The sequence below is a fragment of the Pelodiscus sinensis genome, chromosome 7 (genome assembly GCF_049634645.1).
Source record: "Pelodiscus sinensis isolate JC-2024 chromosome 7, ASM4963464v1, whole genome shotgun sequence".
NCBI classification, from domain to species: Eukaryota; Metazoa; Chordata; order Testudines; family Trionychidae; genus Pelodiscus; species Pelodiscus sinensis.
The window spans coordinates 912466-936407 of NC_134717.1; the positions used below are offsets into that span (position 1 = coordinate 912466).

At 51.7% G+C, this 23942-nt stretch overlaps 2 protein-coding genes across 5 annotated transcripts in view; one reads left to right on the top strand and one right to left on the bottom strand.

Moving 5' to 3' along the window:
• Positions 1-3099: 3099 nt before the first annotated feature.
• Positions 3100-15492, bottom strand: CNOT9 (CCR4-NOT transcription complex subunit 9). Of its 3 annotated transcripts, none has more exons than XM_075932979.1 (8): positions 15332-15492; positions 11480-11659; positions 10597-10712; positions 9132-9241; positions 7599-7708; positions 5184-5282; positions 4314-4405; positions 3100-3643 (listed from the first exon to the last, which is right to left on the bottom strand). In XM_075932979.1, exons 1-8 carry the CDS (start codon positions 15353-15355, stop codon positions 3475-3477), a joined length of 900 nt encoding a protein of 299 aa, XP_075789094.1. In that variant the 5' UTR covers positions 15356-15492; the 3' UTR covers positions 3100-3474. The 3 variants fall into 3 exon arrangements, with proteins under 3 accessions (XP_075789094.1, XP_075789093.1, XP_075789095.1); XM_075932978.1 differs by having other exon boundaries at positions 3100-3646; positions 15332-15483; XM_075932980.1 differs by lacking the exon at positions 15332-15492 and adding an exon at positions 14969-15124 and having other exon boundaries at positions 3100-3646.
• A 79-nt stretch (positions 15493-15571) lies between these two features.
• The window catches only part of USP37 (ubiquitin specific peptidase 37), a 54790-nt gene continuing 46419 nt past the window's right edge, over positions 15572-23942 (top strand). The window contains exons 1-4 of one of the 2 annotated variants that reach the window (XM_075932970.1): positions 15572-15720; positions 17265-17426; positions 22839-23010; positions 23545-23648. In XM_075932970.1, the coding sequence (XP_075789085.1) occupies positions 17322-17426; positions 22839-23010; positions 23545-23648 (381 nt within the window). In that variant the 5' untranslated portion in view covers positions 15572-15720; positions 17265-17321. Of the gene's footprint in view, positions 15721-17264; positions 17478-22838; positions 23011-23544; positions 23649-23942 lie in introns of both variants that reach the window. The other variant, XM_075932969.1, reaches the window with a different exon arrangement.

Here is a 23942-nt window from a genome sequence, read left to right on the forward strand (position 1 = left end):
AGCCAGCGACGAGCCAGGGTTTCATTTCCAAATGGAGTCGCTGGCGTCTCCCCAGCCCGGGCACCGCAGGGTCCCACCCTTCCCTGCAGGAGGGGCCTGGGCACAGGTTAGGCAGAAGGACGGTTGTTGGGAGGGGAGGGGGGGTTAAGGAAATGAAGAGAAATAAAATGAGCAATAAAGGAAGGAAGGAGACGTAAGGGAACTCGGTGACCCGAACCAGAATGGAGCTACTGGAAATTTACGACCTGGGTTTCACACACGACCCCGGGTGGGGGGCCGGGTATCTGTGGTGCCCTCCCGAGCCCCTAGCTGTGCCCCCTGGCAGCGACAGCCACAGCGTACCCCAGGGGGTCTGCTTCCTTGCCAGGAGCTGGAAACGCAGCCATGCCCAGAATTCCCACCCCACAGAGACGGGACTGGGGGGATGCAGGGTGGGCAGCAGGATATGTAACACAATGGAGACTTGTTCACAGCCCTGCGTTGCTATGGTCCTAGAAAACATCTGGCTCAGGGGAGTTTTGAGCAGGGCAAGGAACCAGGCCCCGCCTGGAGGGAAGCCCTCTCCTGCCAGCAGCGTAGGCTAGTGGTGAGAGCGCACTGCCTCGGCCCTAGATTGGAGAGGCGGTACCTCCCAGCAAGTGGGAGGAAGGTGCCCCAGGCCAGTGGCCCCGTGAGGGAGATGCACTGGCCCCATCTCCTGCACCCCCCAGTTGGGAGCAACTGAAGGAGGGACGGAGACAGGTTAAAACAGACCCGGAACCTTAGCAAGGCCCTGCTGGCGCCAGCCCAGGCCTGGAGAGCAGGAGCCGGGAAAGGGAACAAAGAGCAGCGAGGCGGGTGCTGGAGGGGGATGATCAGGCTGGAGGAGATGGCACCATTTGTAGGACCCTCAGGGTCTGCAGCCCCAGGCCAGCCCATGGCACAAGCCAGGCCAAGCAGAACCTGGCCCCTGGTTAATCTCACCCCCACAGGAGGAAGAGAAATGTCATTTCCCCCTTGCAGGCAGCACCTGACGACAGCTTTTCAGGACCTGAAAGGGTGTCACGAGTGTTCTCCCAGGCCAGGCCAGGCCAGGCCAAGCAGCAACGGGCTGAAACTGCAGCAGGGGAGGTTGAGGTTGGACATTAGGAAAAACGTCCTGCCTGTCAGGGGGTGAAGCCCTGGAATCCATTGCCGGGGGGGCTGTGGAATCCCCATCGCTGGAGACATTGAGGAGCAGCTTGGGCAGGGATGCGGATGTGCTTGGCCCCGGCGGGAGGGCAGGGGACGGGACTTGATGGCCTCGTGAGGTCCTGTCCAGTTTTCTCTGATTTTATCACCCCACGGGACCCCAGGGGAGGCCAACGCCTGCCACAAATCACCCAACTCTCCCCAGGACCCCCGCGCTGGAAGGGGAAAAGCCCCATCCAAGGGGCTGAGACAGGAGCTGAACTGGGTTCAGGAGGCTTAGTTCACAGCTGGGTCCCAGCTCAATTCCCAGGCCCAAGACCTGGCCCCAGGCTCCCTCCCTGCCGCTTTGCAGTTCGCTAATTAACCCTTGAAACAGATCAGCAGCCCCGAGCGAAGTGCAGATCCTCCAGCGGGGCTGAGCCCTTGGGCTGGCCTGGCAGCGCCAGGGAGGGGCGGGTGTCTGCCAGGGGAGTCAGCCAGCAGGAACCCCACTTAGTGACGAGCACAAACCGTCTTAGCTGCTCTGCCGGAGAGCGGGCCCCCGAGTGCAGCCCCGGGAGGGGGCAGGAAGGAACCAAGCTCCCCCTCTCCCGCCACAGACACTCAAAGCAGGGCAGCGTCTCCCTGGAGGGGTTTCGGAGCCAGAGATTTTCTCCCAAGCCCAGCGATACGTTCTAGCGGCAGGTGGCTTCGGCCCACTTCTCTGAGCGGCGGCAACACACAAGCAGCTCCTGCAGCCAGATGCTGCCAAGACCCTGAGAGGGGCCGAGGCAACAGACCGGCAGAGGAGGCGGCCAAGGCAGCTCCAAGCTGTGGTCCCCCACTTAAACCTGCCAGGACCCCCCCGAGCAGTTTCACCCCCCCCCCGTACCGACTCCAGGAGCTCGGGCTTGTCCGGCTTTCGCACCCCCTGCCTGCAGGCGCCTCTGCTCCCACGCTCAGAGATCAGACGGGAGCGGAGGTGCTTTGGGTTTTTTTTATTAAGTTTAAGTTACAAAACAGAAGCATTTTTAAGTTGTGTCAAGGTGGGGATGGAAAAATGAGCCTAGCGGTATAAAACCAGAGCCCGGGGCGAGGGAGGAGAGGCCTGGAGGGGGTTAAGACACTATTGGCACAATGACATGGCCGATGATCAGCAAAAGGGGAAAAGCTTCTTCCCGAGGAAGCGCGAGCTTTGGCTGCCGTCTGCTGGGTGCCAGGGCCGAGCAGCGTCACTGCAGGGCAAGGCCAGCGCTGGCACTGGGGGCCCCCGGCCTCTAGCCCTGTAGGACAAGCGCTGGCCAATCCGCCTCCCCCCTTTGGTTTGAAGAGCGACGCGGGCAGGTGTCTCTCCAGACGGCCTTGCTGCGGCCGCCTTTGGGCCAGGGACGAGGAGTGGACGAAGGGGGAGGAGCAAGAGCCCTTGTGGATCAAGGCAGCCTCGACGCCTGGCACCCCAGCAAAGCCGACGTCCCTGCTGCCCTTGGCACCTCCCTGACAGCACCGCCCCTGCCCAACTTGCTCCTCCCCGGGCCCTCTGCTGCCAGGATCTCCTCATGCGGTGAGCGCCTGACAGCCAACCGGCCGCGCTGACGCACCTGGCCAGCGAAGCGGGCTCAGGGGGCAAAGCCCAGCCTCCTGCCGGCCAGGCGGTGCTGGGAGAAGCGCTGTACTACAGCCCAGGAGATGCCGGACAAGCAGCTCGGGTAGGTGGAGTACAGCCGCCACCCAGCCGCCAGAGCGCCCGAAATGCAGGATTTACATCCCAGAAACACGACGGCCCTAAGGAAGGGCCCACAAGCCAGGAGGCCCTCTGCCTTCCCTCGCCCCCTGCTAGCAGAGCTCCGGCCAGCGAAGCCGGGGAGGCAGCGCCAGAAAGGAGCTTTCTGCGTCAGGAGGGCCGCCCGGGGCGAGACGCAGCCGGTTTGTGCTCCGAGGAGGGGAGAAAGCGACTGGGTCAACTTTTATTGAGCTCGCTCGTTGAACAGACCTGGAACCGGTGAGGGGACAAGGAACGCGAAGGAGGCAGCCCGTGCCCCACACGCCGCGGGGGAGAGTTCACGTCCGCAGGGGTACGGCCTGGCCCGGCACCGGGCAGATGCCAGCCGAGCTGGGGAGAGGCGGTGCTTGGCTGGCAAGCTGCAGTAACAGTATGTGCTGGTGTCAACGCCCAGAGCCCCATGCTGGGGGAGCGGCCCTGCTGGCTGGGAGGTGGGCAGTCCGGAGCCCGGCCTGCGCCCCCAGGCAGTCCTGGAAGAGGTCATGGGTTCCTGGTTCTTTGTAAACCTGAGCTGTTTCCTCCCTGGTCCCCCGCCTCCGCGGGCGTCACTGCGGGGGCAGGGGGATGCCCCTGGGGTCGGTGACTTGACCCTCCTGCAGGTTCTTGATCAGCTGCGCCAGCCAGCGCTTGGTGGTGGTGTCGTCCTTCAGCACCTGGGCGAAGGTGGTGTCCTTCAGCTGGTCAGGAAGGCACTGTCTGAGAGCCTCCCGGGCCCTACAGCGGGGACAGAAACGGGCACCAACACAGACACTCACACTGACAGGAGCGAGCCGGCCTCCTGCTCGAACAGCCCAGTCACTGCAGCCCGGGGCTCCTGCCCACTTGGCCTCCCCAGACCTCGGCTCTGGTCTCACCCCTTCCCCAAACCCACGAGCTCCGGGCAGATCCCAGCCTCCCCTTGAGCCAAGGGCCCCGCGTCCCAACACCTGCCCAGCCACAACCCCCTTCCGCATGCGGAGGCGGAGGAGTCGGGCTCCAGAGCCAGCTGGGATGGGCACAGAGCCAACGTGAACATAGCTAGCCGGGGCCGTGGCCCCTCGTTACTCCACCGCTCTGCCCCTACGAGCCCCTGGCAGCACGTCTCAGCTCCAGGCGAGCGAGGTGGAGAGCACAGGGCTCTGGTCCCTACGTTCTGACCCGGGGCAGGCGTGCTGGGACAGCTGCAATTACGGCCCTTCACCCTGCCAAACCTGCATTACAGGCTACAATGCACAAGCTGGGCAGAGCGGAGGGAGCTCGCGGCTGGTCTGGAGACAAGCCCCACTTCCCAGGCGGAGCGCGAGGCAGGCACACGGAGCGGGAACGGAACGGCCCGTCCAGCAAGAAGGGGAAAGCAGCTCGGCTCTCGCCCCCCGCGGCCCTGGCACACTCCTGAAATGTTTACCTGGGGTTATCGGAAAGGCGAAGGTAGCAGCGGACCATGTGTTTCAGCAGCCTTGCTGACGGCTCCTTGGAGAGCTGCAGGACCATCTTGCCCTGTGCGACAGGAGCAGAGTCAGAGAAACAGCGCTTGGTAAAAGGACCGGGAAGTGCTGAATGCCTCCCGGGACTGGGGTCCGGCAGCCACCAAGGCAGAGATGACTGTGCCCACTGACAGGCAGAGAGTCACTGTTCCAGCCCCGCTTGTAACACTACCAGGAGACAGCACCAACTCAAAGATCCTGCTCAAACCGGAGCCGCTACTGCAGAGCTCTGGCCCTCCCTCGTCCCTGGACGGAGCAAGGTGTCCCCACCGATCACAGCCCCAGGCCAGTCCCTTCCCAGCGGAATTCTCATTCAACCAAGGACCGCAGGAGTTCCATCTCCCTGAGCGCTGTCCAAGATTCAGCATGGAAAGCATTGCCCAGGACCGCGGTTAGCATTCGCTCGCTGGGTTTGCCTGTAGGTAACAGCCCTCCCCTCCCTTCCCCATGCGCTGTAAGAGACAGGCACAAATGTTTAATAGGAAGTTGGCAGAAATCTACATAATCCAACCGCAGGCCCCGGCTGCTAAAAAAGCTACTTTTCGTATTGTTTGTGTCCCACTTCCCGAGGGATCTTCCTGGGAGAGTCTCACTGTGCAGGTCTAGTCACGAATACCAGTGGCAGGCTTTCCACCCGTGGCGGCCTGAGCTCCATGACATGCTGCGGGTGGATTTACAAGCCGCGGGAAGCTGGCATAGGACAGACCCTCAGCAGCAAGTGTACGCTCACGATCACAAGCCGCCTGTCCCAGCCTGACCCTTTAGGAAGAGAAGGGAGCAACCGCCCCTACCAGTATCATGGCGACATGAGAAAACCGCTCGTACGTCTGGCAGATATACGCCAATCCTGTGTCATCCAGCAGGATCTTCTGTAGAATAAATGTCGCAACCTGGAAGAGAGAGGAGGAATTGCTTGGCCCACCGCACCCGTAACGGGCAGACAAGGGACCATGTCCCGTTTGCCCTTCTGACAGCAACCCCAAACGTCTACAAACGGACACGTACCAGGGGATCGGGTATCGTAACAGGAGTGGGAACTAGGGATGTTTAATTAACCAATCGGATGTTAAATTTAAATTATGTTAAATGTAGATTAATGGAATAGACGATGGGATTCCATCGACTATTCGATTAGTCTACAAGGGCGCCTTCCAGAACCCTGCCGGGCTCCCTGCGGCGCTGCAGCCGTTACCATGTACAAGTGGGACTACTGTACATTTCAAAAGTGGAATCGCAGCAGAAGCGGCGCGAGTAGAGACTGCTTCAGTCCCACTGTGCCTCTACCACCCCTGCTCCCCCGCGGAGACCGTGCTGGGGGAACCGGCTTTTAAGCTGGCTCCTCCCAGCACCGGCTCCTGCTCCCTGATAGAGGCAGCAAGGGGGGCAAGCGACTAATCGCATCACTAGTCGACTATCCGATAAGCTTAGTCGACTAGTGGCTTACATCCCCAGTGGGAATCCCTCTGATTCAAACGGGAAGGAACAGCTGAAATTCACTAGGAAAGGGAGAAAGGAAGATGCTCTCCACAGACCAGGACCCTCCAACATCAAAGCAGCACTAGAGTCCACCCTGAACAGAAGATGCCAAACCTGCAGACACATCTCCACTGCTACCGTGAGAAACACACCCCAGAAGGCACCTTCCGAGCTCCACGGTCACTAGACGTGGCTATGGTGAGGCGTGGTGTGCCTCAGCCAACGCCCCAGTCACAACGACGGGGATGAAATCAATAGGAGCCTGAACGGACTCGCACAGAAAAGCGATAAGACAACACCCCACTCTGCATCTGCTGCGGGTGAACCCGTCAAAGCGATCGCGCTCTAGCCGAGTCTGCCACCTCAAGGAAACCTGCCCAACACGTTCAAAGAGCGGCCGAGAGCTGCAGCTCATAACTCTGCCAGACACTAAATATGCAATCCTAATAAAGACCCTGGACGTATGGCTTATCACGCCCAACTGGACACCACCAACTCCTCCTTTCGTCCTGTGGCTGCAGGGTTGTGCATGGCCCACTTTGCCGGGAAAGGCCCTGCAGGATACGTATGAACTAGCTAAGGCGTTTCACCTTGCATTTAGCTGTAACGCTTTTCCCCGACTGGACGAAGAGCTCTCAGAAGTCCGCCCCTCTCACCAACAGAAGCTGGGCCAATGACAAATCTGACCTCACCTGTCTTGTCCCTCAAATATCCTGGGGCTTACGTGGCTACAATGACACTCCGGAGGGAAGAGAGGCAGATACAAGAGCTGGATATTAACGAAGGGCTGTACGGAGCCATTCGATCACTAAGGCTGTCTGCACTGGCGAGCTCACAGCGGCACAGCTGTAACTGACGCACCCGTGCAAGTGCTCTCAGGCAGCTCTTCTGCTGGGGCGCAAAAGCTCCTCTGTTGGGGCAAGTAAACCACCCGCAGCGAACGGCAGTAGCTCCCCCACTGACAGCGCTGTGCACAGCCATGCTCATGCCGGTGTCACTTACCTTGCTCGACGGGATGGAACATTCACACCCCGAGGGACGTAAGCAGCAGTGCAGCCATGGGCTAGTCGTGCAGCTATGGGATACTCCTGCCACGCTACCACGGGCAATGGGCAATTGTGACCTCTTCATGCAGGCTGATCAGGCTCTTGGAAGGGCAAACAGGAAGGAGCAGCCCACCCCACAGCCCTGCCTAGCTCTATACAGCCTGGCCCAGTTAGCTTGGAGTTTTCATCTCTAATGTTACACTGCCTGGCTGCTTCAATCAACCACCAAAGGCCTGGGCTATGGAGGAGGTGGACTACACTCATAGTACCCTCCCACCTTAATATCCACCAATCCAAGCTAGCGGCGAGGGGATGGCAGGACTAGTGAGCGAGGTGCTGCTCTCACGCTTCAGCACTGCACAGTCACTACAGTCCCCAATCCAGGGCCAACAGACCCCAGACAGGCCAACGGAAGGCCGTTCCGCAGCAAGGGGGGCGTCGCAGGCAGTACTCCCCCCTCCCCCCTCCCGCGCAACTCGAGAGCACAGCGGGTAACGTCCAGCTCAGGCTGCCAGCGCGATTGCCACCTTAGTGTCATGTTACACCAGGGGGAGGTCGACTAACTGGTGAGCGACGCTGATCTGCCGCGGGCAGGGGCATGATGAACAGAACACAGAGGCCCCAGAGGAAAGCGGCCAGGAGGCCCACAAACCCAAATCACTGACTTCGACAACAGGCAAATACCGTTTTGGAAAGTTCGCTGCCAGACTCCATGATGCGCAAGCAGAGGGGGATGATTTCTGTCGTCAACAAAAAGTTGATCACTTCTTGCTCATCTGTCTTCACCAGGGCCCCTTAGAAACAGACAAGAGAGCGTCAGAGAGCAGGCACTGGGAAAGAGCAGCCCGAGCCAGGAGGCAAAGATCTGTATGGCCCCACCGTGGCTGGGGTGCAGGTGCTGCTCGGGATGGCACGGACTGCGGGCACTGCCAGCGCACAAAGAAAGAATATTTCAGTGACCCGGGCTCTAGCAGCAGCCATACCCCAAATTCAGCTTCTCAAACTGTTACCGTCCAGTGGGGACCATCCTAGTGCTGCTTTGCTGAAAGCGGCCCACCGCTCGCTGTTAAAGGGGGTCACTGCTGGCAGAGGTCTATCCAGGCCCCGCTTGCCGGGGTGGACCTAGCTGAGTCGCAGAGAGAAGTAGAAGGGGTCACAGATCCCTTTCGAAGAGACTGAAGTGCTGCTGTTACCCACACCAGGGCAAACTGCCCCTCCTGCTCTCTGTCTGATTGGGCCTTTTGGCCACAGACACCGACTAGCACATCGTGACCGCATGGGGAAAAAGGAGGGAGAGAAGATGGCTTCATGCAACAATAGGGCCTTGTAACTGTTCTCCAAGCCTCACACCTTCGCCACGCTGTGCATGGAGCACAGACCGCTGCTCTGGGGCGATAAGTCTGAGTGAAGATCAGTGTGACCAGCATAGGAGGAAGCTACGCGAACTGGGGCATGTAGTCACCCAGGGATTTTAAAGGGGGCACTGGGCAGCCAGTGCAGTCCTCATGCTGAATCTGCTGAGGTGTCTGGTGAGGGAACCTCAGCAGAATAAAAAAGGCAGGTCAAGTCTAAGCTTTGTCCCCTGCCAGCAATGGAACAAACCCGAGCGGAATCGAACCCTCAGCTGACCACTGGCTGCCCGGATGAAACATGAATGTGTCTCAGAGACAGCATCTTCCCGCCCGCCCCACCGTGCAGGGAAACGGCGAGAAAATGGAGACAGTCCCTGGAAGTGTGGTGCCCCCTTAACCATTTCCCTTCACGTAGCTGAAGAACCAGCCGCCTGACCATCCCTGACAAGCAAACTCCCCGCCTGCTTTCAGGCCAGAACGTCCCAATGGAACCGGAGCTTCCGGTGCCAGAGCAAGAGGCAGTGACAGAGATGTAGCCGTGTTAGCCTGATCCTGCTCAACCAAAAGAAAGGACTATTGGTCCATGCTATGGAAACATCAGATGCTCTTGCACTGTGCGTGACAAACCCCACCAGCAGCACAGCCCAGGTCCCAAGCCTCCAGGGCCACGTAGCACTTAGACACACGCTTCCCACTCCTATTAACGGGAGTCAGGCAGGCAAGGCACGCCAGTGGGAAGTCAGATGTTCTCACATAGGGAAGAACAGTAACGGCGATGTAAGGTCCTGGTACGCTAGGAGGCACGGAGTGAACCGGCCATAGGAAAGGAGGAGCCAAGGCTCACAGCCTTTGCAGGAGTGCTTACCGATCACGCCGAGGCTGGTAAGCCGCAGGTATTCAAATGGCCGAGTCTTGCTAACTGTGTGCAAGAAGGGATACAAGAAGAGAGGGATGTGAGCTGCAAGGAAGGCTGACCTGGAAGAAAAGGCAGAAGACACATTGAACACACACCACAAGAAGCCAAGAGGGCTACACAGAACACACAACACTAACGCAGCGGGGTACCTCTAACCGCCTGATCAGACATTAGCACCCGTTGCTCAGCCGGGCAGGCCAAGCATCCTCCTTTACAAACAGACAGAGGGGACAGGATGTGCTCTGAGCTGCACTACTGGTGCAAGATGAGCAGGCAGGCGATGGGGCCCAGGTACCGCTCCCAACAGGCTATGGAGTACACATCCCCACATTTCTGTATTGCCTCATCTCCCCCCATCCTGATCTGCTGCTTGTCTCACCACACTACAACTGATCTTTCAGGCTGCAGGTGCTTTGGTGCAGCGTCTGATTTACCAGGTGCATGCCCAGGTCCTGGCATGACAGGACTGCAATTTGCCTGGCCTCCAGGCACCACTCCACTATAACAAATATTACATAAACCAGCGGCCCCCACAGCACTCAGTCATGCCTGGCTCCTAGCCCCAGAACCCATTCGGAGGATGGGCTGGAGAGAACTCAGACTGCGGGAAGTCCCAGAGGAAGGGGTTCCCCTGTTAACATTTCGTTTCCAAAGCCCGGCCTAGGGGGATCGCTCTCTGCCGAAGACCCGGGATTGTGCTCGGAGTAAAGAGAATCCAGCCTGCAGATACTGATCTTGCGCATTCATGTTGTTATGAAGTTAAAGGAACCCAAGCCTGGCTCAAACAGCGGTGCCGTTAAACCACGTCTGGTACAGGCTGAACGATGTTCTGCTTCCTAACTGTTCCCACAGCTTGTTTCACGACAGGGCCTTATTCACAGGTGGAGCGGAACATGCAGGAACGTGGCCACGAGGCTGGGTTTCAGCCACCTGGATCACTTTTTGCCAGGAAGTCAAGCAACGGGCACAGTCCCTGGAGAGGCCGTGCTCTCCAGCAAATGAGGCACTGGCTGGGACTCCAGAGGGCCTGGGAGCGAGCTGGGGACATGTTCCCTTGTTTTCTCCAATTACACTGCAAGCTCCCCAGGTGGAAGCTGTCTCTCATTAGGCATTGGCACAATTTTGGCTGGGGTGTCTTGGGGAGATCAGATTGTAGAGCCCGGGGCATTTCAAGAAGTCTCAAAAGGCCATGTGCTATGTGTGGGGCTCTGCACAGCTATCTACACTGATCCCCAAAGGAACCAGTGACAACACAACACTGCTCTCTGCCATCCAGTGTCCAATGCCACCCTGCCCTTAACGTGGGGGCAATATGAACGAACTCGCCACTTGCCCAGTGTAGCACCAAGCCAGCCATTTACACAGCACAACACACAATTCCCAGGCGCTACCCAATGCTCTGTCCGACAGTTACCTGGTTTCCGGATGCGATGCAACACACTGCAGGAGTGCCAGAGCATTGCAGACTCTGTTAGACTGATGGGCCGTCAGGGTTGGGGGGTTGATCGATGGATAAATATTTACAATTTCCTAATGAGGTTAAAGAAAGAACAAAATCAAAGGAGAAAACTGGATCACGCTGCAAAAACGTGTTTGTCTGCTACGTGGCTGTAGGTGCCAGAGAAACGGCTGCCTTCTATTTGCCACCACATCACTGCTTCAAGCCTAATTGTAAAAGGAAGTTATACAACATGGGAGGCCACACTTTACCCAACTGAGGGCTGCACCATGAAAATTGCCAGGTGCCAAGGTGATACATCTATTTTGCATGTAATGAAGCATAGGACAGCTGCCTTTAATGGTTAGACAGACACTATGGGGATTGATGCCCTGGAAGCTCACTGTGCCAGAAGTCCCAGCATACAAAGCTCTGCTCTCATCAGTCATATGCCGGGACCTCTGGTCCCCTTAGCTGAAGATGCCAAGAAGGGTGAAGTGTATGAGCACGGGGGAAGTGTGCATGGGGAAGAAGTCTGACCCATGCCTGTCAATTTCTAACCTAAGCCCTGTCTGACTTCCTTCCCTTGTTCCATGTGTATGCTGAAGAGGAGGCTCACAGTGCCTCAAGGAATCCCCAGGTCTCGTGCTGAGAGTCCAGCAGCAGCCATGAAACAAGCTGGACTGATGAAGAGGTGAACGAAGGGACTGAGGCGGGGGGAGGGGGAAAAGGGAAGGAGGAGGTGTGTGATTTCTAAGACTCCCCTGCAACAGGAAGGGTTGAGAGACCCAAGAAAAGCCACATCAACGAGTGCGCTCACCCTGAGCAGTTCTTTCTGGCAGAAAGGGAAAGCACCCACCTGGAGAAGAGCCGCAATTGTGCCAAACGAGTGCCATAGCATCGGGGCGAGGTCAGGGACTGATTCACGCTTCTTACTCAGCTCCAGCAAAGCATTCTCCCGGGTCTCAGGGCTGGACAGCTCATTAATCCACTGATAGATCTTCTCTCTGTCCACCTGAGCCAGTGCTGTGGGCACAGGCTGGAGAGCAGACAATACAATATGTGAGTCACAACCATTTTATCAGATTCAGACCAGCCCCTTTTCACTTGGAGAGCGGCAGATGAACCCACTCAATGCTGAGTTCCAGTTGCAAAGGTGGAATCAGTTACCTGTATCCAGAACACATCTCAGGTCAATGCTTAGCATTTCACCCACTACAAAACATGGACAGGTGCTTTGCTTCATGGAATAAACCTATTGCTACTGCAGTTTCTCTGTATCTCGTGGCAAAATGTTCCCTAGTAACTTCCTTCAGTAGCACTCAGTGAATCACAAAACTTCCCATCTCTACAAGCCAAGCCCTAGGGCAGGTTATTTTTAATTCTCTCCAGTGGAAATCTGTGCTAGATCACGGCACCAGCCTTGTCTACCTTAAGTATCCACAGACTCAAGTGCAAGCATAATAAAAACAGATTTAAAGGATTACTTAAAAGTACAGAAAAATACTTTTATTTAGATTCCACTGCTTTTATAACCTCCGAAATACTTAAAGCAGCAGCTTTTCAACACCAGCAATGCTCACTCAAATCTACATTAAAATAAGGGTCCCACATAAAAGAAAAAAAATTCTCATGTTTTATACAATGAAGAATTTAAAAAAGTATTGCTAGAGAGACATTGTGCTACAAATAGGTGTTGCACAAATCCACCCTGTTCATCTTGCTTGTGTTCCCAAGAACCTCAGCCACTTCCCTAAGTATCTCTCTCAAAGGGAACTCCCTGATACTTTGCTTTGTGAGAAAAATTCTTCCCAGACTACAACCGAGAAGGGTAAATCTGTACCTACACTCAAAAAATCTTTTTAAGATTAAGCAGGACAGTTTTAAAAGTTATTTCCATCCCCCTTCTCCACAAAATCAGTGAAAGGGTAACACAGACAGTGAAGTCTCAGAAATAAAAGAATCACACTGGGGAACCCAGGATTTTAAGATCTCTGGGATTTCCTTTTCAGAGAAGTTAAACTTTCATTAAAAACAAAGTTTCATGATCTTTCAAATGCTCTTTAAAACAGCGATATAAACTAAATTCTCTTGCACTAAGTAAAGTAGCAGCTTGGTAGTTTAAGCTCAAAATTTAGGTTTAACTAGATCTCAATAGGACTATTTTCTTGAACGTTAAGCCAACTAGTTGCAGTGTATTTGGGTTTAAGTATTCCCTTGCAATCTCCTCTACAATTCGTCATGCTCAAGAACTATGAAGTGAAACCAGCTAGTACTAGAAGTGAAACTATACAACTGGGATCAATCTTTACCGAACTGTAGAGGTTAGAGATGCATATTAGGGACTAAGTCTTTGGGATACCATTCTACAGACTCGCTTCTCAATATCAGCAAGTGTTTCTTGACATTTCGAAAATTTTTCCCTCTGTTTCATCCATTCAATCCCATTATATACCATGCACATTCTAACTAACTCTCTCACCTTTGGTATTTATAGGATCAAGAACCTGTAGACTTATTAACTGTTTGCTCTTATTAACTTAGGAAAGTATTTATTTAGTGCCATCAGATGATCTATAGATGTATTATCCACACTTGATCCCTGCCCTGCAAAGCTCGCCATACATTTTAACTCTTCAACTTTCCTCAAATCAATCCTTCTCTGACTCTCTTGTCTGTTTTCCAGATTCTTTTTCAGATCCTGAAGCCAGGATATTTCGTGAGCATGGTGAACTGTGACAAGTGTAATCCTATTAGCACTCCCTATAAGGGGGCTTAGAAATACAGGGAAAATGGGAAAGTCTACTTTGTGTTTGTTTATGATGGCAGGCTCTTGGAGAGCTATACGTTCAGGCCTAATTCACTAGACATATTGAAAGCTTCAGTTCACGTTAACAGTTCAAATACACTCACTCCTTAGCAACGCAGGCATACATCCACAGTGTTCAGTGCCTTCCTCAGTAAGAATCAAATTTCTCCCCACAGATCATACAGATTCCCATCTGATGTTATTTTTCTCTGTACATCCCACCTATATTTCATGCGGTTGTTGATAAAATCATCTAATTTTTAAACTGCTGTTCTCAAGGCTGAAGGTATCATTCTCCTTCCCTAGGATCTTGGGTAATGCCAAATATCACAAACATTGCAGATACATATTGATCTTACTAATGCACTCTGCTGTGCTTCATGCATGCAAGAGTGAGGTCATAGCTGTTTTAAAACACCATACACACTGACCATTTGTGGATCACTGAAGAGCTCAGGACACAGTGTCTGCCAAACTGCAACTCTGACTATTACATAATAAGGATGTAAATTGCACTTAATCAACTAGTCGATTAGTTGATGGGGGGGGCGGGACTGCAGAGCTGCAATGGGGTTAGCTCCCGGCCCCGGGCAGCTAATCCCACTGCGGCTCTGCCTTTTAAATGTATTAAGAGCTGCCAGGCTAGTCGCTTACATCCCTATTACATAGCAGATTTGATTTTACATAATTTAAGAAACAGTCTCCAACTGGCAACTGCCTTGAAGCATTCTAGGTAAAAACATCAATACATACATACAATTGTCTATTTTCTGCCTATATTGTTAGATTTTCAACACGGTAACACCAATATGAAGCCTTTATTTAACAACAATATTGCAAGGCACTGACTGATTTGTAAGTTCACGCTCATGCTTCTATATCAAGTTGTCTGTTTTTATTGTGTTTGCTCCATTCTCTGGACCTCCCCTTTGTTACGTTATGTTCTTTTCAGATTAGCACTCTAAATACAGACTGTACTGGTGGTCTCGTCGTAAAAGGCCAGTGCTCCACCTTGCTCAACCAAGGATAGCGTTGTGTAGTGCAGCCCCCCCCTGCAGACAGCTGCATTTACCAAATGTAAATAGCAGGAGAATGAACCTGAAGTATATTCGATCACAGCGCACAAAGCTATGGGATAGTGATAGAAATGTAGCCGTGTTAGTCCTGTTCTTTGTTTCAGCTACACCAGGCTATGCAGCAGTATAAAGACTCACAAGATGGTTTATTAGGTGATGAGCTTTGGTGGGCCAGACCCACTTCCTCAGATCAAATAGTGGAAGAAAATTGTCACAACCCTTTGGTATCTATGGTTCTGACAATTTTCTTCCACTCTTTGATCTGAGGAAGTGGGTCTGGCCCACGAAAGCTCATCATCTAATAAACCATCCTGTGAGTCTGTAAAGTGCTGCCTAGTCCTGGTTTGTCAAAGCTCTGGGAGACTTGTTCAAAGGCGCCCTCAGCCCCCTCGCACGGTTTGAAAGGACCCATGAAAACCGCGACCCCGCCGCCGTTTCACCATTTCGCGCGCTCCTGACTCACTGCGCGGCGGCGCGATGTGGAGTCCGGGCTAGGGGAGACCGAGCTGGGCAGGGCACCAGCTGTCCAGAGCGGCTAGGGGAGGGGGAGGGGCCCTGGGCCAGGCCGGAGGCTCGGGGCTTCCCTGGCCGCAGGGGAGGCTGCGGGGGGCGCGGGGCCGCCACGAGGGCCGGGCCGGGCGGATCTCCAGGCCCCTCCGGCCCGCAGCGACTCCGCCCGTGCGGGAAGCGCCGCCTCGTGCTGCCGCCGTTTTGAAGCCCGCCGGGGGGGCGGGGTCTGTGCCCGGGCCCGCCCGCGGGGAGCCCCCCCGGCCCCGCGTCGCTGCCCGCAGGGGCCCGGCCGGAGGGGGGGGGCGGGGGGACTCACCGCGGCCGTGGCCAGGCTGTGCATGTTCGGAGCCGCCGCCGCCCGGGCCCGGGATCAGGAGGCCGCTGCCGTCGCCATGGGGCCCAGGCCGCCTGCGCGCCGCCCTGACCCCTGCCCTCCGCCCTCTCACCCCGTCACGTGCTCCGCGCCGGGGGGGGGGAGGGTGAGGCGCCTGCGCGCGGCGGCTTGTGGGCGAGCAGGGCGCGCTCTGCGGGGCGGCGGAGGGCCCGCGGCGAGCCTGCGCGCAGCGCCGTGACGCCACCGCGCGCGCGTGCCGTACGTGCCGCGTCTCGCGCGGGGCGTCTCGCGCGGCTGCCCGCTTCCCGCCATCTGCCTCCCTGAGGAGCGAGCGCAGCGCCCGGCGGGGCCTCGCGGGACCCGAGCGGCAGGTAGCGAGCCGCGGCCCCCGCCCCCACGGGCCCCCTCAGCTGCCCCCTCCCCCTCCGGCCGCCTGCAGCCGCGAGAGCCCCCGGTCAGCCCGGCCGAGCCCTTCCCCCGCCCGGGCGGGGCGCTGTCCGGGCACGGCAGGTGGGGGGGCGGGGCGAGTGGGTCACTCTCCCCCCCCCCCCGGCGCGCGGGGCAGAGCCCCGGGGGGGGGGCAGAGCCCGGCCGCGCGCTGCTCAGTCCCTGGGGCCCGCTGCCCTCCGCGCGCGCCACAGGTGCCCCTCGCGCTGGGCTGCCCCCACGTGACCGCTGCCCCGTCTCCCCCCCGCCCCCCCCGGTGGGTTTTGCCGGTGAGCGCGCGGGGCGCGGCACGTGCGCGGTGTGGCGCTCTGAGCGCGCGGGGACCCAGCTGGCCCCTGTGCCTGTCGGGCTCGCCCCGCAGAGCCGCCCTGCCCTGGGCACGGGCCTGTGATGCCGCTTCTCGGCCTGTGCAGGAACGGCCTCCCCTTCCCCGGACTCTGCCGTGCACCCGCTCACTGCCCCGAAAGAAACGCCCTTCGCACTTGAACCATTGCGAGCCCTGCTGCCTGGTGATTGTCGCTTGCGTGTCCCTAGCTTGTATTGAACTGCATCCCCCTCAAAAGTTAAATAGAAAAGGGCTGTGTGTGTGATCCTATGCAAAGCTTCCTTCCTTCGTTGGTTTTAATCAGACAGTTCCTATCAAAATGTGGATTATTTAAAGAGTAATTTGTCACATTGTTTTAGTAATTTGTATTAACGTTGCTTAGCAGCCTCAGTCAAGTTGGAGTCTCGTTGTACAAAGTGCTGTACCAATATCAAAACACAATCTATAACCAAAAGATGATAATCTAGATCAATGACAAGATGCAACAGGTGGCTGAGAGAGAGAAACAGGTGACGTTGAGGTGACAATAAGTAAAACTTGCAAATACAAAGAATAAATTTTATTATAAAAAGTCAGTTTCTCATTAGAGGTTTTATTGTCCAATTTTGGAAACCAAATGGTTTCTTGGAAAATTTGTTGTCTTTTCCCCCTCATCTTTCCCTGCTTGCTCTTAGCTCAAGATCAATTTGTTTTGGTAACTCTGTAAATGTCATTCTTAGACTTGCAAGATCTTTCACTGTTTGTACTGAGTCATCTCACTCAGTGTTAAATATTTAGGGATTAAAACAGAGTTCCCCAAGGTGCGAGGCATTCCCCACATCAAGGCCTCAGCTCTACTCATGCCCCTGAGTCTGGCCTCCAACTGTGACCACAGCCTCAGGTTCCTTACTTTTGTCTACATTTCCTCCCCTTAGCCACAGTTTTGCCCCCAGTCTGGGTAAGGAGCATGAACCCTGAAGAGTCTGGAGACCACTGGCTTAAAGTAATGCTGGCCAAATTATGGAAGATTTCCTAATACATATTTCATTTACTGTATTCTATTTTTTCTAGACTCCTGCAAAAAATGCTGTTCCTGATTTTTACACTTTATGCAGATACTTTTATTTGCTAGTTGCCAATTTTAATTTTTCTTATTTTTAACAGGATTCAAAGTGAAGTAAATTTAGTTCAACTGTTTTAAGTTATTTATCTGCAAGAAAAATGGCTCCACTGAAGGTGCATGGGCCTGTACGGATGCGCAGCATGCAAACTGGGATTACAAAATGGAAAGAAGGAAGCTTTGAAATTGTGGAGAAGGACAACAAAGTGAGTTTAGTCGTTCACTACAATGTTGGAGGAATTCCAAAGACATTTCAGGTACTTCAGATATCAAGGTGTTTTATATGAGCAATGCATGGATTGTTCCCTTTTGTGAACAGCTTTCATCTCAAAGACTACTAAGTATCTCACAGACTTCCCTCTGTTACTGTTTCTTGGTTTTCATTTCTAGAACATTAATCCTTTTGTATAAACATACTTTACAGTATTCAGGTGTATCATTGGGTAGAATGCCAAGGCAGGAGTGGACAAACCAATTATTGGGAAGAAATGAAAATGCTTAAGACATGAAAGTAAAATGAACCAAACACTATATAGTATCTTGTTATTTTGTATTCGCTTTTTTAAACTCTTTTTGCTTATTTGACAAACTTTCAGACCATCTGTGTGGCGATTTATTAGGTCACGTATGCCTTTTCTACTACACTAGTACTTTTTCCAGTGGAAGTGCTGAACATTTCCAGTGTAAATATACCCTTAGTCCAGGTGCAAAACTCTTCACTGTTGTACATCAACTACACTTCTGTCCAGTCTAGGTTATTAGTGTGCCAAGAAACTTGATTTTCACCACTTCCTTTTGGAGCTTTGATAGCTCTTGCTGTCAGAAAAATAAGGTTCATACCAACTATAAGGCGATAAGTAAAATGTGTGCACTTGATGATATTCATATTTTGGGACAGGAAACATTAGGAGGAGTTTTAGGCCTTTTTTCTGTCTTCCGGTTCAGATTAATCAGAAACCTCTTCATCTGCAGATTTGGGAGATCCTACTGTCATGTTATAGAGGCAAATTGAACTAAATCTTTCTCTCGCTTCAGTAACTGGCAGCTCTTCATACTTGTCAAAATTACTTTTTTATTTGTTAGTGGTGTCTAGAAGCCACAGTCAGGTTGGGGCCCCATAGTGCTAGATGCAGATATAAAGTAAAAGATTATCTTTGTCCCAAAGAGACTTTATAATATAGTTTAAACGAGTCACAACTGGTGGCTGGAGAATATGGATGATGATGAATGCTGTTAAGTCATAAGAGTTTTTTGTGTGTTGTAATAGGTTTGACCTTGAATGGTCATGTGGTTGAAATTCTTCTCTGCTGTACTTATTTTAGGGGAGAGTGGAAGATTTGAAGGCCATCCTTAAATTCTTCCTGTACTGAAAATATTTAGTTAACCAAAAAAGCAAGTATTGGGTATAAAATAAGTCTGATGTCAGTACCAGGCAACTTAGTTTAACCAATAGTAAAGAATAGAATTGTCAGACACATAGATGAACATAGTTTGTTGGGAAAAGTCAACATGGTTTCTGTAAAGGGAAATCATGCCTTACTAATCTACTAGAGTTCTTTGTGGGCATCAACAAGCATGTGGACAAGTATCAGAAGGGTAGCAATGTTAATCTGAATCTGCATAAACAACAACACGTCCTGTGGCACCTTATAGACTTGGGCTACGTCTACACTGGCCCCTTTTCCGGAAGGGGCATGTAAATTTCACCAGTCGTAGTAGGGAAATGCGCGGGGGATTTAAATATCCCCCGCGGCATTTAAATAAAAATGTCCGCCGCTTTTTTCCGGCTTTTAAAAAAGCCGGAAAAGAGCGTCTACACTGGCCCCGATCCTCCGGAAAAAGCGCCCTTTTCCGGAGGCTCTTATTCCTACTTTGAAGTAGGAATAAGAGCCTCCGGAAAAGGGCGCTTTTTCCGGAGGATCGGGGCCAGTGTAGACGCTCTTTTCCGGCTTTTTTAAAAGCCGGAAAAAAGCGGCGGACATTTTTATTTAAATGCCGCGGGGGATATTTAAATCCCCCGCGCATTTCCCTACTACGACTGGTGAAATTTACATGCCCCTTCCGGAAAAGGGGCCAGTGTAGACGTAGCCTAACAGATTTATTGGATCATAAGCTTTCATGGGCAAAGACTCACTTTGTCAGATGCATGTACTGATGCATGTGGACAAGGGGGATCCAGTGAGCACAGTGTACTTAGAGTTCCAGGAAGCCTTTGACAAGGTCCCTCACCAAAGGTTCTTAAGTAACTTGTCATGGGATAAGAGGGGAGGTTCTCTCAGGGCTTGATAACTGGTTAAAAGATAGGAAAAAAAGGATAGGAATAATGGACAGTTTTCAGAATGGAGTGAGGTAACTAGTGGGGTCCCACAGGGGTCTGTACTGGGGCCAGTCCTATTCAACATATTCATAAATGATCTGGAAAAAGGGGCAAACAGTGAGGGGGCAACATTTGTAGATGATACTAAACTGCTCAAAATAGTTAAGACCAAAGCAGACTGTGAAGAGCTTCAAAAGGATTTCACAAAACTAGGAGATTGGGCAGCAAAAGGCAAATTAATTTTAATGTTGATAAATGCAAAGTAATGCATATTGGAAAACATAATCCCAACTACACATACAAAATGATGGGGACTAAATTAGCTGTTACGACTCCAGAGAGATTGTAGAGTCATTGTGGATAGTTCTCTGAAAATATCCACTCAACGTGCAGCAGTAGTCAAAAAAGCAAACAGAATGTTGGGAATAATTAAAAAAAAAATAGAGAATAAGACAGAGAACATCTTATTGCCTCTGTATAAATCCATGGTATGCCCACATCTTGAATGCTGCGTACAAATGTGGTTGCCTCATCTAAAAAAAATATATTGGCATTGGAAAAAGTTCAGAAAAGGGCAACAAAAATGGTTGAGGTTTGGAGCAGCTGCCATATGAAGAGAGATGAAAAAGACAGAGATTTTTCATCTTAGAAAAGAGGAGATTAAGAGGGGAGTATGATGGAGGTCTATAAAATCATGACTGGTGTGGAGAAAGTGAATAAGGAAAAGTTACTGACTTGTTCCCGTAACACAAGAACTAGGGGTCACCAAATGAAACTAATAGGTAGCAGGTTTAAAACAAACCAAAAGAAGTATTTCTTCACACCGCGCACAGCGAACCTGCGGAACTCCTTGCCAGAGGATGTTGTGAAGACCAGGACTTTAACAGAGTTTAAAAAAGAGCTAGATAAATTCATGGAGGTTAGATCCATCAATGGCTATTAGCCAGGATGGGTAGGAATGGTGTCCCTAGCCTCGATTTGTCAGAAGCTGGGAATGGGTGACAGGGGAGGGATCGCTTGATGATTCCCTGTTCTGTTCATTCTCTCTGGGGGCACTTGGTATTAGCCACTGTTGGCGGACAGGGCACTGGGCTGATGGACCTTTGGTCTGACCCAGTATGACAGTTCTAAATATGGTGACATCAGTTTCTCCAAATGAAAAACTCAAATCATGGACTGAAGTGCATTATGTCTACACTAGAAACATTATAATGATGCTGCTGTAAAACTTGGTTTCTTAGGATACCAAGAACTGTGATTCATCTGTTTAAAAACATTTTTCTCTATGTACAGGTATTGGTCAGGTGATTTCTTGTAGCTAACTTAGCAGAAAGTGAGAAGGGATATGTGGATGTGAGTGAGTAGTTGACTACCCAGTAAACCTAAGCTTATCGGATAGTGGAGTCGACTACTTGCATTTACCCCCACCCTTACTGCTTTTGTATCAGAGGCAGCAAGGGGGGTGGGAAGCAAGAACCAGTGCTGGGGAAGCTGGCTTAAAAGCCAGAGTACCATCTCTGCCATGCTGCCTGCCCCCTCCTCCCCTGCACTGCAGCCTCTATCAGAGACAGCAGTGCAGAGGTGGGGCAGGGGAGGCGGCTGCAAAGCAGCCCCTGTCTGTGACAGGCCCAGGCTCACTGCGAGCAGAGGCTGCTCTGTAGGCAGGGGCTGCTGCCGGAGCAGTCTGTTTGCAGCAAGCCCGGGGCTGGCTGTGGACAGAGGCTGGCTACGAACAGAGGCTGCTTCACCAGTAGCCCCTGTCTACAGTGGCCGAGCTCTTACTACATTTAAACTGCAGCGCCGCAGCAGAGATAGCTCCCAGACCCAGCTCAAGCCAGGACTGAGCGCCTTCCCCTATCGAGTAATTGTGTAGTCGATACAAATTCTGTCGACAACATGTTTAGCCAGTTACCTGCCTCTTAACATCCTTAATGTGGATTAATTAGGGAGAGGTACTTTTTTTTTTTTTAATGTTACCATTGTATTTGACTTTTGCTGCACTAGTACTTTTAAAATTTATTTAAAACTAGCAGGTTTACCCGGTGGTGCTCAGGTGTGTAACTCCAGGAATGGTTTATTGGGTTTTGTTGGGAACTAAAAGGAGGTGCAGGGAGAGGCCACATCCTGATCCTGTGAGGAGCCATGTGGGAAGGAGAGAGGAGGGTACCCCTAGGCCCAGAGAGGAGCCCTGCGCTGCGTGAGGAGGAGGAGGGAATCTCCACTCTCTAGGTGAAGTGGCCAGGGGTGGGGAATCACTAGACCCCATAGGACCCTCAGATGGGGGGGAGGGGAAATCACATGGGCATGAGGAGGAGGGGAGGGGGGAGTGTGCAGACCCCTGAAGGTGAGGAGGAAACTCCAGGCCCTGTAGCGGGGGGAAAGGGAGAAAGAACAGGCCCTATAGGTGCGGGGAGGGAACCTTACCTGTAGAAAGTGACCTGGACTGCAACACCAAAGCCCCATCTCCAGCCCATCAGTCCTGTGCTGCTGTGGCTGCCCCCAGTACTCACTCTGCAGTATCCCATCCCTACTTGCTGCCCCCAGTAGTCAGTGTGAGGATCGTGTCTCTCTCTGCTCCTCCCTTTCCACTGGCGGGGGGGGGGGGGAACATTCCCGCCACTTATGTTCCCAGCACAACCAAACGCTGACCTTGTCGTAAGGTAGGCTAAGAGTAAGCTGCCTAGCTAATTTGGTGGCCCTAGCTGTTACCATTTAGGAGGAGTTCTTGCATAAACAGATGGATATATAATGAAACAAAGTCAAATTTATATGGAATATACAGCAATCTTTTGGTACTCACTGGTTACCAAGCACTTTTTTTACAACTTGTCAAGAATTTTGTACTTCGAGGGCTAACTATATGAAAATTTGTAAGTCTTGAATTATTAAAAAACTGAGGAAAAGCTGAAAAAATATTCTTAATTGATTAAAAGTTTCTTTAATTTTTATATTTGTAGCAGCTAAATGAAATTTTACTGAGCACTGAGAGAAACAAGAAATATGAATCCAGCGAAGGAAGTTTCAGAATACTGTAAACACTTGAAAATAGGGGTTTGTCAGTGATAGTGTTAGTGCTGTCTTTTCTGAGCAGCATTTTTAAAATTCATTAACCAGATTAACATGAGTTTTAGTTATGACTCGAGGAGAAGGAGGGTTTGTATTTGTATTAAATATTTGTATTTAAATATGTTTTTTTCTTTGTAACTCTTGGACAACATAGTTGGTTTTTGAGTTTTTTGTGGAAGTACTTAATAATTTCTTACAATGATCTCTGTTATAGTCACCTTTACTTTCTTTCCAGCTAAGCCATAACATTAAAACTGTGGTCCTTCGACCAAATGGTGGAAAATTATGTTGCTTGATGCTAACTCTAAAAGATGCCAGCTTCCTGACTATTGATAAAGTACCCTCTAAGGATGCAAACGAAATGAGGATGTATCTGGATGCAGTCCTCCAGGACAGAGTTCATACGAGTAAGTGCAAAGAATGAATTTTGGTAACAGCAGGTTGGATAAAGATAAGATTCTGAATTAGTTTGTGTGTGTTCGGTCACCTTTATTTTGTCTTCTGTTTATTAAAAGTTGTTTATGCCTCGCACTGATTTTGTTTTAATTTTCTTTGGGCCATTGAATTCAGCTTCATTTTAATGTTTATGTAACTTTCTTGCAATGTTGGCATTCGTGGTATTTAATTTTAAAAGTATGCTAGTATTTGAAAAATGATTACCAAATGTTTACCATTTTCAAAGACATGCACAGTTTCCTCTCCTTTCTTTGAACGCTTGGGTTTGGTGCACATTAAGTATACAAACAGTATGAGGAAAATCTATAAACCTTTGCTTTTTAAACCCATGTACGCCTGATATTGTATTACCTGCCATGTATTGATTCTGCTTTTTACATGTACATCTGGTGAGTGTTTTGAAAATCTAATCTTAAATGATTTGTGACAAAGCGAGGGTAAATACAATAACAAGTAGATTAAATGACATGTGCATTTGTTATCAGCTGTGAAACCATCTCAGGGATCTGGCAGCTTTGGAGGTGTTCTGGGCAGCAGGACAACTCAGAAGGAAGCTAACACCAGGCAGTTTCAGTATATAGAAAATCAGGTTTGTTAAACAGTTCGTTTACACTTCAGATCTTTGCTTTTCCCTTCAAATTCCTTTTAATCACTTCCTCTCTTCCCTCTGCCCTCATTTTGCGTGTGACACACATTGTTGTAGCACAATAGTTGATTCCAGTGTCTCAAGCCTTCTGAATCAGGACAGGTTTGGACAGACAGACATGCCATTAGTTGAGACCTTAGTGGGGTAATGGGAGAAAAGTGCATTCCATTCTTAAGCAAAATCTTCTGCATGATCAAGGAATGTCATTGACTGGCTCTTGAAAAGTGCATTATCCCA